The sequence below is a fragment of the Anas platyrhynchos genome, chromosome Z (assembly GCF_047663525.1).
Source record: "Anas platyrhynchos isolate ZD024472 breed Pekin duck chromosome Z, IASCAAS_PekinDuck_T2T, whole genome shotgun sequence".
Taxonomy (NCBI): domain Eukaryota; kingdom Metazoa; phylum Chordata; class Aves; order Anseriformes; family Anatidae; genus Anas; species Anas platyrhynchos.
In genome coordinates this window covers 19,050,093-19,065,624 of record NC_092621.1, presented here as the reverse complement: position 1 = coordinate 19,065,624, position 15,532 = coordinate 19,050,093, and the positions used below count along the sequence as shown (strand labels likewise).

Below are 15,532 nucleotides of genomic sequence, written 5' to 3'. Positions count from 1 at the left end.
CTGGTCTCTCAATCTCCAGGGCCTCAAACCTGTTTCGTAAGGGCACCTGGGAAGGTGGGGCCGGAAGGGGAGGGCATCGCCTGCGATGTCGAGCAGGGACCTGTCTCCATTCCTCCTCAACTCCCAGATCCCCTCCCTCTGCCCGACGGCGACAGGGCAGGGGGTCCACCCCCATTTGGGGTGTCTCAGCCCGGTACCTCTCCTTGAGGCCCTGCAGGGAGTTACTCCACAAGTCTATCTCCCACTCACACTCCCTGATGGCCCTCAACCTCTCCACCTCCTCCTTGAGCTCTGCCACCATGCGGATCAGGTCATCCACCTGCTCGCACCTCACACACGCAGTGTCTCTGCCTCCCACCGATGGCAGCAGCAGGCTCTGACACTCCCTGTATCCGGTGACCTGAACTGCTGCATTCTTTAACGGGCAGTCGGTTTGGGTGTATACCGACCTCCTGCAGAGCGCTCCGTGCCTGGTGGAGACCATTATCGCCTGGCTAACGGCTGTCGTTAAGAGCTTCCAAATATACAAATATACAGCTTCCAAAGCAATCTAGAGTTCTTACTGATACAAGGCATTAGATTGGTTGAACAGAGTTTTTTGTGTTTACCAACAGACTATTTTCATACAGTGAAAAAGTTCTTTTGAAGGTGGGTCTTGAGCTGCATGTGTCCAGTTTCAGATTCTCCCTGTATCTATGGGAACATATGCTGCTGCTGAGAGGTATTGAAATACTGACATACAAATACCAGAGGGTTATAACTTCTTTGTTTATTTTTCTAGGGAGAGGAGAAATTGAAGCTATAGTTGTACCTGTGTGCCTAGCATTCCTGTTGATTGTACTCCTTGGAGTACTGTTTTGCTTCAACAAACGTGACTTGTAAGTATAAATGAAGCTTCTCTCTTTTGCTCATAGTATTGCTTCTCTCTTCTGCTTGTAATATTTTTTTTTGGCATGAGACTTGGCAATAATCATTAAGTAAATGTTCTGCAGTTAGACTGGAAAAGAAGGTAAAACACATGCATTGATGATAAACATGCTTGTTTTCTTAAGAAAAAAAAAAGTAGGGGCTTTTTTGATACTAATTACATTTCTTACTGTTAATGATTAGCACTGAGATTTAATGTCCTATAGATTGATCTTGCAAGGAAATTTCTTGCTGGCCTTGGTTAGGATTAAGTTTGTTAGGTTTTGATGGGAGTATACTGTCTGTTTTCTGAGTAATCTTATAAGAGGAGAATGATGGTTGTCATCCTTTGAAGATGACAGAAGAATGTTTTGTATTTGAGTTATTCAGTTATGGTATTTGAAAGCTTTAAGCACTGCAGCAAATAAATAATTGGTAGGTATCGTATTTTTCTGCCTTGTATAACCTCAGTTATACTTGGTTCGTATTTATTACCTGCAGGAAAACATCCTGTCTTTCTCCTGCTCCTTCCATCCCAAGGCTCTTGTCTGTGTCTTTAGCTGAGAGCTTATTGCTGAAGTGTTTACCCTGGCAAAGAGCAGTGCCTTTTACATGTCCCCGGTCAACTGTCTTTTCTTTCTGCTTAGAGATCACTTTTTGCCCTGTCCTTCTGATCTCCCCACTGCTTCTAAGATAAGATTTTAATGCTATTCTGTTGAAGTCCATCTTGCAACATCCCTTACTACCTCTTACCATTTGTTTGCCGTGTTTTATGGCTACATTGTGTGGGAGAGCTGCAAGTGCAGCGCCTTGTTTTTCTCAGTAATACAGCTTCTTGCAAAGACACAAGGAAGGGCAGGAAGTACTTCTGTTGGAAAATATAGTCTTGCAAAGATTCTGTGCCAGGGCCCAGTGTCCTGGATTACACAAAATTTACCAGTATAGGAATTCAGGAAGTGCATCTTGTAATCTTGTTTTTAATCCTCTGCAGAATTAAAAAGCATATTTGGCCTAATGTCCCTGATCCATCCAAGAGCAACATTGCTCAGTGGTCACCTCAAGTTCCAGCTAAGGTAATACTCCTCTCAGCATCTTTATTTTCCTAATCCATAAAGTCTCTAATGAACTAACAGAGGGAGTCTTCTCCCTTCTCAAACACACAGATTTCTGGGGAAAGGGGAAAACTGGATATTAAGTTTCATAACAGTATGATATGGCTAGAAGACTTTGTTGTATCAATTACTGAGTTAGAAATACGTGGTTTTTGGGCATAAACTCACAGTACAGAGATGGCTTTAGCAGTACAAATTACATTCAGTTTACTAGTTTGAAGTGTCAAGGCCTGATTGTTTGACTCATTCACAGGAAATCAATATTAAGTAAACAGCGTTTGTGATTTGTAAAACCTTTAAGTGACTTGTTTGTACAGTTAAGTGGTGCGTGAGAGAAAGATCTGAAGATGGATGAGGTGAGTGGCAGCAGAATTTATGCCCCATGTGAGGTGGATAAATTATGTTCAATAAATAGTGGCTAACTTCTTGTTTGGCTCTGAATATGCTGTTGGGAGTAGTATGTATGGCCTCAGTACAAAATGTTCTGTGCTGCACAGTGAATGGCACTCTGTTTACAGTTTCTTAGAGTAAATAAAATTAGAGCACATTTTGTAGTGAAACAAAGCTATAGCTTTTACTTTGTAACATACTTGGGAGATACTGCCACACTTAATGAGGAGGCAAACTGTGTGGAGAATCTTGATGAAATTAACAGCACAAATATTCAGATACTTAATGTTTTGTTTTAATTTAACCTTCCTCTTAGGCAACATCCCTCTCTTTTTTTTCAGCACAACTTTAATTCTAAAGATCAGATGTACCCAGAAGGCAGCTTTACAGATGTAAGCGTCGTAGAAATAGAAGCTGATGACAAGAAGTCTTTCTCAGAACAAGATCTAAAGCCTTTTGATTTGCTTAAAAAGGAAAAAAGTACTTCAGAAGGGCACAGCAGTGGTATTGGAGGATCCTCCTGTATGTCTTCTCCTAGGCAAAGCGTCTCTGACAGCGATGAAGGTGAAACTACACAAAACACTTCAAGCACTGTACAGTATTCGACAGTAGTGCTCAATGGCTACAGAGACCAAACGCCTGTGCAAGTCTTCTCAAGGTCTGAATCTACTCAGCCACTGCTAGATTCAGAAGAGAGATCAGATGATCATGGTGGAGGGAGTGACAGTACAACACAGAGGCAGCAGTATTTTAAACAAAATTGTGGTCAGGATGAAAACAACACTGACAGGCCTTGCTTTGAAATAGCAAAGCAGATTATTCCTGCTAATGAGGAGGATCTCGCTGGATTTGCACAATTGCAGATCTCAGGGCAGAGTTCAGAGCCTCTGGGTCTTGGTCTAGAGAAAAGTACCCAGGAAGCTGCTCTGTCAGATGTTTTACAGACAAGTACTGAAGGACAAACTGTGAGATATGAAACAGTAGAAGGAAACCCACCATCAGTTGATGAAATGCCAAAAAGTTATCTCCCACAGACTGTGAGACAAGGGGGTTATATGCCTCAGTGAGAGAAGAGACTGGCTGCATTAGGCCTTCATTAGTGCCTGTTCACACTTCTTCCTGTGTTTCTGATGAATTAAGCTAGGTATTTTTATCTGAATGCAGATAGAAATATTAAAATTAGGTGAAGAATAATTTGACAAAATACAGTAAGGACTGTGTTTCTGTGGAAAATTTGCATTCCAGACCTTCTGGAGACTTACTTTTATGCACTACATGAAATCATATTTGTCTGAATAGCTGAACAAGCCTTTGTGCTACAGTGCTTTTTGTGTCTTGTCACATCAAATTTACACATGATTGAAAACAGCAAGTTTCAGTTAATCACATCGGCCAACAGACCTAGAAGAAATAGTTGATTTGCAACAGTATACAAGCCTAAGAAGCCAGCTTTGGTTGTTTGGAGCATATTTGTACTTAAATGAGACCGAAGTTTAGTATTCCAATGTGGGGAAAAATACTATGTCATGCACTTTTCAGTAGCTTGATTGACTCTGACTTTTGATGTGGCCCAGTGTCACAGTTTCCAGCTTGTCAGACTCGGTGTGCAAATCATGCATCCACATTTAGTAATTGCATAGAACTTTTGATGGTTTGCAAGTAACAAAATGCCCTTATTGCTTGACTGAGTGTTACTGTAATAATTGATATTATGCATATATTTAGATGTGTGCACATGAACTATACAATAATTTGGCCTAAGAATGTGCCTTGCAACTTGATGCACAGCAATTCAGTTTTCATGTTTAAAAGTTAAAAATCTGGATGAAAACACAGATAATTACTTATTTAAAGCTTTTGTACCCAAAACACTGTCTGATTATACCACACCACTTTGGTCATATTAATAGCCTTTGTATATAATAAGTGCACCTTTGCAGTGCCTAGCTTGAGAGGCGAGTAATGAGCTAAAACTTTTCAAAGTTTTTATAACTACTTAGGAGAAAGGGGATGTCAGGGGATCTTCCTGAATGACTACAATGACTAGTGTGCTATAACTTTACTGCTAACACCACAGGACCTCCTTGAAACAGAACGTAGTAAAAAGAAGCATTGAAGTCATTGAAGTGCTCAGGGAAAAAAAAAAGAAAAAACTATACCCTGAACTTTCAAGTTCATGACTATATGTATCTATTATCTAGCATGAGCCACAATGTTTGTGGTGGCTAAAATTCTTTTTTCTTATGTCTCACTTCTATTGTGTATTTTATTTAGAAGGTACATATAACTGCATTAAAATTAACCTCTTCCCAAGTGATGAAATCTTATGACACTTGCAGATTTATTTTTTTTACCTTGACTCAGCCTAGTCAGCTTTTCTAATCTGACACTAATAAAACCTTGATTCAAAACACTACATGCTGTGTTGTGAGAATAAAACAAGGGTTTTATTTCTCCTTCAGCAAAAGAACTGAGACCTCCTGAAACTTTTTGTGATGTGTGGTGCTGCTGTTGTGCAAAGCACTTGGTAATGGCCCTTGAAGGACAGGTATATTGTTCATGAGTCTTTTGCTTCTGATATGAAGGAACTCAGTGCTAGAGTAACTCAAAAGATTACCAGTTGGAGTCTGGACTGTTCAAAAACAAAACAAGAAAAATGCTGAATCTTTACTGTCTTATTCAGTGTTCTGCAGTTCCTTTCTCCTAACAGTATTTTTCATATCCGGACGCTTTTTAAAACAAATGCTGTGTTGCAGGTTACTGTAACTATACCTTTTTTCAAACCAGACTTCCTCCTATCTTCCCTCAGCACCTTCAACCTCTTCCCCAGAGAGCAAGGACATCATGAAAACTACACTCTCACAAGACAATAGAGGACATGTCTGTTTTTTTCAGAGGTCAAAGGAGCTTTCTGTTGTCAGAATACATACCTCTTAGAAAATAACAGCAGTGAGTTTACTGGGGGATGGGTATGTCTTCTCTATGCAAACTTCATAGTGACTGTAGAAACCACAAGTAAAAGGGAAAGTTTCTGGTGAGCAGTGTGCATGTTTATTACAACTGTCCTGCAAGCCACATGCTATCTAATCCACCCTCTGGTAATTGATGAAATGGTATTAGTCACAAGTTTCTGGCCACAATCTGGCTGCTGAGGTTGAACATTGCTTCAAAGTCCTAAAAGTCCTGGATATTTAAAAAAAAAAAAAAAAAAAAAAAAAAAGCTGATAATATTTTATTTCTGATCCAGTAATACTAAGTTTTGGTAGCATATGTCATGTTTGAGGGACAACTTCAGTTAAAGTTACTATTCTCCTTTCTGTTGTGTAAAGGGAAGGCATTTTGTTCTCAGTTGCTGTTAATCATGAACCATTTCCAAAGTTCAACTTTGAAAAGATTTCACCTTTTTAGGGGATCTGTGCTAACAAGAGCTTTGTCCTGTCACTTCTGGACTCTTACTTTCATCATTGTTTATGGATCAGTGGTAATAAAGTCACAGAGTTGTGCAGGAGGGATATATACTGGGAAGGCTTCTATCTAGCATATATATTTGTTCTGACTTTCCATCTTGTGCTTGTGGCTAGGGCTAAAATAGTAAAGACTAAATGGTATGCCTGTGGGTGAGCAGCTTATGGAAGCCACAGTAAATCTAAGTAACAGGCTTACAACTTGTTCATAAACCGCTGTGCCAAAATGCAATGTTGTGCAGCGTTCAGCATTTAACTTGATTTTGTACTTTGCATCACAACAATCTAGTTGCATCAAAGAGTTGCACACAGGTTTTAGAGCATATGTAATGTGTTTTAACAATCCACTGAAATTTTCTGAACTTGGCCCTAGCATCATAATTACCCTCACCCCAGTAACTATGGTGCACTTTACAAAATAAAGGCATTAGCAAAATAAAATTACATTCTGCTATTGATGCTTTCATGCCCATTTTGATTACCTGGACTGGAATTTTACAGCAGGGTGTGTGGGAGGCTAGTTGTGAAAAGGTTGTTGGCTCTCTAGCAGAGAAGGGTGGCTAGTAAAAGTAAAGTATTTCTTCACTCTTGAAGATGCTTTTAAGTGCAAGGCTAACTAACATTCACAAGAAAAGCATATATATTTATTTTTGTAGTGCTGTAGGAAGAGGGGATTGGTTCTGGGGCTGGGTGGAGCCAGGTGCTCCCTTGGTTCCCCTCTTGCCTCCCCAGGAAGAGAGGAGTTTGCACACAAGGGCTTGTGTCACTTCTTGGTGGCTGGAAAAGTACCATTGCCTGCTTTTTGCAGTTTCAGCTTTGAGTGCAAATGTGAGCACCACCAGATGGTTAAAACTTATACTAGCATGCCAAGGATGTAGGAGTCATTGTTCTGATTTAACTTCAGTAATTCAACTTATTTAATTAATGCCGGGTCTTGAATAGCTAGGACACGTATCAATATATGCTGCTATAGTATCGACTTCACAGTAGGATCTGAAACTCGAGAGACACTCGGAACTCTTACAGTCAGCCTTGCTCCAGGACACACATGCTTTAGGTTGTAATTTATATGCATTAAATTGGACTAAATATAACAGTTTGCTTTCTGCCGTTTTGATGCAATCTTTTAAGTACCTTAACAAGTTCACTGGATGGCTGGATCACAAAACATCATTGCTCCTCTAATAAATGCCCATCTCTTTGCTAGGATGGATACATATAGCCATTTTAAATTCCAATAGTTGTTTTTAATGTTACTCAGAAGCAGTTTAACAACAAGAACGTTGAGCCTGTTGTTATGAAATAGCCAGTTTGTAACTGCAGACAGCTTCAGCTCGTGGTCCAGAAGACGGCAGTAATGTGGGGAATTCAGAAGTCTGGAGAAGTGTAGGATTAGATATCCTGCAGCTGATTCACCAATTCCCCTTCCTCTCTGTCTTTGTTAAAAATGAAAGTAACGGTTAGGAAAAGATGTAACTAGGGTGCGTGTGTTTGCTTTCTCTGTTGTTCCCTTCATACTAGTTGTGCAATCTGAGCCATTCCTAAAAATGAAAGCAGCGCTGACTCAAATGCACAAGGATGCATTTTAAGGCCACAGGATTTGTTACAGATTAATGACTAAGGGGCAGATCTCAATGGTCATCCTCTCCCCGCGCCTTGCTTTTAGTTCAGAGCAAGAATAGGCAATAAATACCTCACAGCACGCAGACCGTGGTCAAGCATTGCGTTTATTTGCAAAGACAACCTTAGCAGTGGAGACGGGCAATAAAATCACTGCTACTCCCACAAAAGCACACTCTTGTAAACAACAGATGAAACACAAGCGTGTGGCACGCCGGCTGCTGGGAAGCGCACCTTGCTCCCGCGTGGTGGTCTGCTGTGGGTGTAACACCCAAAACTGCTCCTCGTAGCAAAGCACACGTGCTGACGGATCCGCTCACCTTGCTGCGCGTGGCTTTTTCATAAAGCAGAGCTGCTCACGGCATCACGTGCAGCCTGGCGTTGTGATGCAGCCATGGGTTGTCTGGGAGCCAACTGCTTTTTATTTGGGGAGAGGGGCAACGGAGCTTGCCATCAGGGCTACTCGTCAGCAAGCGCTACTGTGCCAATATATGCACCTAGGTAAGTGTAGTCGTGGGACACGGGGACATATAACAAGGAAAGTGCCTTGATGCTGAATTGAATGCCTAGTGAATGTAAACTTAAAATCAAGTTTTATTATGTACTTAAAGTAACTATGGCTGACTAAGCTACTGGTGGTTTGTATGCCTGCTTTGAAGGGCTTGCATACTTCAGCCAGAAGTTAAATCTGCAAATTGCTGCATAAGCTGTCTCTATATGGAAATGTGTTTTAATACCAGTACATGATCTTCATTCTTTTGCAAGCTGCATGTTTATTGTCATATAAACTCTGCTTTCTACAGTTTACTTTTTACTGTAAGTTTTGAATGTCTTCCTCTTTGTTACCCAGCTGAGCCTGAATGTTGCATTTGTCTACTACACAATATACAAAAAAGAGAAGAAAGTATTCCATACTTACTTTGTGTGTCAGAGTGGATATTTTTGTTAAGGTAACTCCAGTGACCACACAGCTGGGGCACTACCTCACAGGCCAGGAACAGAGAAATTCCCAGAGAGGTGACTGGTGTACCTGCCCGGGTACTCCGGGGATTTCACGGGGCAGATGAGCAATGGCTCACCTTCCCCTTTTAATCTCTCTTGTGGTTGCGACCAGCTGAGGCTGCAGTGGCCGGGCAGGTCCCAGGGACCAAGCCCCATCCCCAAAACTGCCAATTTTCTTCATTCCTGGGCCTCGTGCTGCTTGGAAGTGGTGGCTGTGTCTGGCGGTGGCCCTGCGCTCTGCAGATGTGCTAGTGGTGCTCCAGGCAGCCACAGTGAAACTGGGAAGAGGTGTCTGAAAAAAATCCCATTCCAAGTAACCTTACCAGGGTTTAACGCCAACTACATGCACACACTTGTTTCCAGAAAAGAAGTTGTGACTACCTCCAGCATTGCCCTTGGTCTCACCTGGCTTAGGTTGGTTCTTAAGGGTGGAGGATCCTCAGAGGCCTTTGGGGAGCCTACAGCTCTGTTCTGAAGAAAGCACAGGGGGATCTTCAGAGACTGTTCAGCAAGGCCTCAGGGCTGCACCTGACAAAACCTGGCTTCCCCTTCCTGCTGGAGGGAAACCTGCTGGTTCCATAGGCTGCACAGCTCCCCCTTTAACGAGGGCAGAGTCAGTCTGACATACATACAGGGGCTGCATTGTGTGCAGCCTATGGCAGCAAAAATTACTGCTTTTGTTGCCACGGGGGGGCAATCCGGGCCCGCCACACCAGGTGCCACTTTGCAGTTAAAACACACACAGAACTAACGCTGGACTCCTTCACCAGCGAGTGCCAGCACACCAAGCTCTTAGCTCGCTCCACAGTTTTACTCTCCAGTTTCACACAAAGCCCCTCGGGTTTTCACCAGCTTTCAGTGCGCCGCAGGGTGAAGCGGTGCGAGAGGCGTCAGCAGCTTCACCTTGCTGCTGCCTCCTCGCTGTCCGAGCACAGCACAGCGGCTTCCTGGAACTGTGCAAGTAAACAAAGGAGAGAAGCGGGGACTGCGGATGACGGGAACGCTGTGCTTTGCACAGGAAGCACATACTTGTGTGGCTTACACATCGGCTCGCCAGAAGCTGCCAGGTTCCTGGGGACGCAGGCGAGGCTGGGCACCCTGTGCCCCTCGTGGTGGGGTGGTCAGAGGGCTGCTGGGCATATTGCCGCCTCTGACCACTGGTAAGGAGAGTGAAGCTGAACCGCTCTGAAAGAGCACCTCACATTGATTTTCCCGGGGTTTGTGCTGTTCCTGGTACAGCCTGGGATTCCTGTGTCCTCGCTGGTCTCCAGTTACCGTGAAACAACAAGCAGAGCCAAAAATCTCCCTCAGGCCCCCGCAAACCACGATGCTGCGCAAACAAGGAAAAGCCCGGCCGGGGCGGGGAGGCTCTGGTTTCATTCAGCCTGACACCCCCACACCCTGCAGCCAGACAGGAGGGACTGGTGGGGCTGGTAAACCTGGGAGGGCTGAGCAAGGGGGTGCACAGCCACGTCACAGCAGCTGGAGCCCCATCCACCCACCCGCCTCCTCATCTTGGAAGGAAATATCCATCCAAAGCCCTGCAGGGCCATGCTGCTCTGCCTCTCCTGCAACGCAAGAAGCTACACGTGAAGGAGGACAGCAAGCGCCAGCCAAATCCACCCTGCTGCGGCCGTGGAGGGAGGGAGAGGGGGAAGGAGGCAGCAGGCAGAGCCCAAGGGGAGGCAGGGAGCGAAGAGCAGAGCCGGCCACACTCCTGCTCTCAGCCTTGGGCCAAGCAGCTCTGCCTGGCCCCAGCACCCACGGGAGCATTCGGCCACGCCGGGAGGCGGCAGCAGCACATCGCATGCGGCTGCTCCAGCCCTACCCACAGCTCGCCTTACTTGTGCCTTTTTTTTTTTTGTTTGTTTGGCTTTGGGTAATTCTTTTCTGAGGGTTTAGCAACACCCCTTGGCTCTTCTCCTCCCTCTCCCGCTGTCAGCAGAAGAGCTGAGCCTGGTCGTGCAGTCCCATCACGATACGGAGCAGAAATCAAATCCAGACCCGACATTAAACCCAGACCCACAGGCGGGCTCGGCGCCCACATGCTGCAGGGCAGGTCAGTGTCTCAGCGCCTTCTGGCACTCGTCCCCTTCCACCGGGGCCACGCCAAAGCCCGTCCACACGCAACAGGCCCTGCCTCCCTGTCCCTGCGTGCTGACGAACACAAGGGGTTGCTAATAGGAAGCTGTTCTCATGCATTGCTCCGGCCTGAATCACGGCACTGCAGCATCCAGGACCGTAATTACCGCTGACCCCTGTTTGTTACCCATACGCATTCCCACGCAAGCACTTTGGGAACAAACAGAACTCTCAGTGACTGGTTCTGATCCAGACTTGGGCAGCAAGACTCTTCCTGCTTGAACGGATGCAGCTCTTTCCCGTTTTAAGGAAATTTATCACAGCAGAGCCACAGGGACCACCTCCCTCCCTGTGCGTGCATCTTCTCTCCTTCACCACCGCAGGACCAGGTTTTGGATGAGACAAGGGTGCTGTTTCTTTCCTGGGGAGGTGGCGGGGGGTGCTGTAACAAGCTCCAAAACGTATTCCAGCTGCTGTTTATCCTGGATCATGAGCCCCAAAATCCCTGTGGGGGGCTCCAGGCTGCCCCATGGGGAAGCAGCAGTGGGGAGGACGGATTTGACCTCCAGCAAGGCCAAGCAGCCACAGGGTGCCCTGTGACATCCAAGCTCTGCCCCACCTCCCCCAAACTCCATCAGCTTCTGGGGGCCACTCAGGAGATGGGGCTGCCCCCATCCCTCTCCCTGCTCCTCACCCACAAAGCCCAGGACATCCCATTGTGCACTCTGAGCCAGACACACTTTTCCCTTGGCGTCTCCGCAGCGCCTGGCCTGGCTTTGTCACCTCTGGGAGTCCCCCACCTCCTCCCCCAGGCGGGGTCTCTTCCAAGAAAATGACAAAAAAAAAAAAAGAACCACAAAGCCAGGCAGGCGAAAGCCGCAGGGCCAAGTGTCGTGACCTGGGCCGTGTTCCCAGCCTGGTGCCGGGCAGGGCTGGCCATGAGCCCGCTGCCTCCTTCCCTGTGCCAGACCCACACCCCTGCCTCCCTGCCTGCTTCCTCTTCCTCCTCCTGGCCTCAGCCCAGGGGAAAACACTGGCTCTGGCCGCTGTTCCTGCACATTTGGTGATGCACAGGGCCCCCTGTGGCGTTTCCTGCCCTGAAAAATCTTCAGGAGGTTTTGTGCCACGCTGCGAGACAGCACCAGCTGCTGCAGCGAGTCCCAACCCTAAAATGCAGCTGTGCAAAGTCACTTGCAAATAGGCCAGGTGTTAGCACAGGTTTATTGAGGGCTGGTCTAACTCCTTCAAGATCTGATGTATGGATTTTTGGTTTCCTAATTCAAGGTGATCTTCTGCTCATCTTTTTGCTGGATGTCTTCTTTTATAAACAGCAGTACTCATAGGTTGCAATATTTCTGTCTGTCAGAGAGTTTTTTCTTTCTATGCATTTATATAAATTAATGTCATTTCAGAACACGAGTTTGTAATTAGGCTATTACTCTTTTGAGAAAACAGAATAATCCCTTGCTACTGGAGTAGGTAGATGTCTGTACATGAAAGCAAATTGATTCATTACATTAGCATGAAAAATACTCGAAATCACTCTTTAAAATTAGCCTGTAGACATTGTAGGAAAAAAGATCAGACTCTGTCAATGTGCAACACATGGAGTAATTTAAATAGAAACACCGCAAATAAACCAACACTGCCACAGCACAAACTCCTTTAAAGGCAGGAAACCGAGACCCATCCGCAAGGGCTGGAGCAGGCAGAAGTACCTCATGCCACGAGCGTCTCTGTCCAAAGAGCTGCACTCAGCCATGCCACTGACAAAGAAATCCATCACCACAAGAGCAAACATCGGCGGTGAGGGCAAAATGTCGGCAAGCGAGAGCCGAGGCAACCCGCAGCCTACCTGGGGCCATGGCAGCACAACATGGCTGCCCACGGCAAGCACAGCTGCTCCCATCCCATGCCACGCTCCTGTCCCTGAGGGGCCAGCACGGCCTGCACACCTTCACAGGGGAGCTTAAATTATGCACAGAAAAGAGGCAGTGGAAGCATTTTCCAGCTCTTGCTGGTTGGGGATGGTATTCTGGGGCAAACTGTGGCCACGCAGGCAGAGGGTAGCGGCAGGATGCAGTGTGGGAGGGTGAGGTAGTGCACCGTGAGGCGCCAGGATCAACACAGCTGTGACGGTCGGTGCATGGCCCAGGGAAGGACGGGCAGCTTTTCTGTGCGATGGGGGAATGCAGGCAGAGGTTTCTTGGGAAAATGGGCTGAGACAAGAGACAGGTGAAGCTGACTTTCCTGTAAATTATAGTCTCACCACCTACGGAAATACCCTTTCTTAACAAAAAGATAATAGCTCTCTGGGACCGTAAAGCAGTCGTTATTTTGAGAAAAGCGCCCTAGAATGTAATTCATTGCACCTCTGAGGGGAGGCCTCATGGCGGCCTGCAGCTCCCTCACGAGGGGAGCGGAGGGGCAGGTGCTGAGCTCTGCTCTCTGGGGACAGTGACAGGACCCGAGGGAACGGCATGGAGCTGGGACAGGGGAGGGTCAGGCTGGGGGTTAGGGAAAGGGTCTGCACCCAGAGGGTGGTCGGGCACTGGGACAGGCTCCCCAGGGCAGTGGGCACAGCACCGAGCTGCCAGAGTTCAAGAAACATTTGGACAACGCTTTCAGAAACATAGTCTGATTTTTGGGTGGTCCTGTGTGGAGCCAGGAGTTGGGCTCAGTGATCCTTATGGGTCTCTCCCAGCTTAGGATGTTCAGTGGTTCTATCTTTTATATTCACGCCTGGACTTTGCTGCCCCCCAGACAAAACGTGTTGCACATCACCTGCAGGCACACACAGGGCACAGGTTTCACTCACTCCCCAGCAGCAGGGAGAGGGGGCCATGCAGGAGCGAGGGGGACAGGGCCTTGCCATGGGCACAGAAATTAGAATGCACAAGGAGAGGGTGAAGATGGCTGGGGGAGAAAGGACAGGGACACTTCCATTAAAGACCACGCATCTCCCCTCCTCCACACCCCAGCAGGCCAGAGCAAACAGCACTCAGTTTATATCCAGGATCACCCTTCCCTTTAATAAGGACTGTACTTCCAGACGAGAACTAGCTGCCTGTGCTGGAGGTGAAAATGAGCAAAAACTAAACCTGTATGAGTCGATTTGCACCAGAAATTATTCACTGCACTCCTACTTCTTGCCTCTCACAGCTCAGGCGGTGTGAAATCTCGTTAGGCTCATGAAGAGCCGACACCCTCCGTCAGACGTGTAAAAGCAATTAAGCCCTTCCGAGAAGAAAAGCAAAAGCAGAGAAGGGATGTACTCCCAAAGGACGAACAAAATTCAGGGCTTATTCATGAACCAAGCTATGTAGCTGCAAAGAATTCACTGGAGATCAAAGCAAAAGCAGGGGCTGTGTTTGGAGGAACTGTAAACTCATGGGAGAACGCCGCAGCCAGCAAAGGCAGCAAGCCACAAAAGCAGCTGGATGGACGAGTTTCTGGGGAACATGCCAGGCACATAATTAGCTTTACATTAAAAACAAAGACACTGTCCCCTGCTGTTTAATTCTTCCCGTGTCCAAAGAATTTTTTTAAACATACTTTTTAAATAGAAAAAAGGTTGCAACAACAAAAGTATTGCCTCTAGGATAAATTCCTGCTCCTAAAGGGTAAGAAAAAAAATAAAATCTGAAAGGAAAGCAAAACTAAATCCTCTCCTCTCCCACTTTCCCCCCACCCATACATCAGCTGCTTGAGGTAAAAGGAACAACAGAAATACAACCTGGAGACCATGTCCAGAGTTAGCAGATACCAATGAAAGGATTTGTTCCAGAGCTATGCTGGGCTCACTTGGTAGAAATAAGGGCAAAAAGAAACATCCTGGTTTTTGTTGCATTATGATGGAATCTATACTACAGCATCATTTTGGGAAGCCTTTCAAGCTTTCTTCAGGCTGAAGTGGTGGGTTTGGTTCAGTTGTGTCCTAAGTGGGTACTTACCCTGATTTTAATCATATGCTCATCGTTTCTGACGTCCCTGAATGCTTCTGCATAATCTGACCATGGTTATGAAAAGGACAGCACTGTGGGGGGACACTGGGGATGGGGAAGGCTCAGAGCAATCGGGGTCCCTGGTTCTCCAGGGAACTGGGTGAGCAGGGTCCCCCATCCTGCAGGGATCTGGGGACGGGGACATTGGGGGCCCTGGGGCCCCCAGGGATGGGGACAATATGGATCCCCATACAGGAGACAATATATCTGCCCAAAAATGAGAGGGTGGGAAGGTGGAGGTCCCACATTTCCCAGGGGTTGAGGTCTTGAGGCTGTCGGATCCCAGTGTCCCCAGGGACAGAGGCATGAGGGACACCAGGGGTCCCCATGTCCCACAGGCACTTAGTGTCCCCAGAGACAGGGATATCAAAAAGTGTTTGTAAAACGCTCTCAGAAATATGGTTTATTTTTTAGGTAATCGTGTGTGGAGTCATGACCTCGAATTTTTGATTTTTCTGGGTCCCTTCCAGCTCAGGGTATTCTGTGATTCTGTATGTCATATTTCTTCATCAAACTCCACTGGACCATTCCTAACATAATGGAGAAAATCGTGCAGCTCTTATCCTTGGCTAGGGGAGCATGGCAATCTGAGGACAGCAGTGACAGACCCAAGAAATCTAAATAAGGCTGCTTTTCTGAGAAATACATGCTCACTTCAAAACTGCAGCTCTGTTGAGTCAGACACTGCAATCTAGATACATAAAAAAGCTGGCTTTTATATAAAAGCAGTGATAAAGTATTTGAAGTTCATCAGCTTGTGGCTAAGCAATGCACGAGAAACAAAACTGTACATAAAACACTGGTGGCATAAGTTCAGACATGGAAGCATTGTCCCCATGGCTCTGTGACTCACCAGCGTTGAAAGGGCTCTTTGGAAGCACAAAACACTGGATCACAGCAGGTCCTTTGCCTGCTTGGAGTGGGACACACGAGCTCGCCACAAGCTCAGGGG

At 46.3% G+C, this 15,532-nt stretch overlaps 1 protein-coding gene across 1 annotated transcript in view; it reads left to right on the top strand.

Moving 5' to 3' along the window:
- The window catches only part of IL6ST (interleukin 6 cytokine family signal transducer), a 30,414-nt gene extending 24,088 nt beyond the window's left edge, over nt 1-6,326 (top strand). The window contains exons 14-16 of the mRNA XM_038170053.2: nt 782-878; nt 1,898-1,979; nt 2,750-6,326. Of these exons, the coding sequence (XP_038025981.1) occupies nt 782-878; nt 1,898-1,979; nt 2,750-3,475 (905 nt within the window). The 3' untranslated portion in view covers nt 3,476-6,326. The remainder of the gene's footprint in view (nt 1-781; nt 879-1,897; nt 1,980-2,749) is intronic.
- The last annotated feature ends 9,206 nt before the right edge of the window (nt 6,327-15,532 follow it).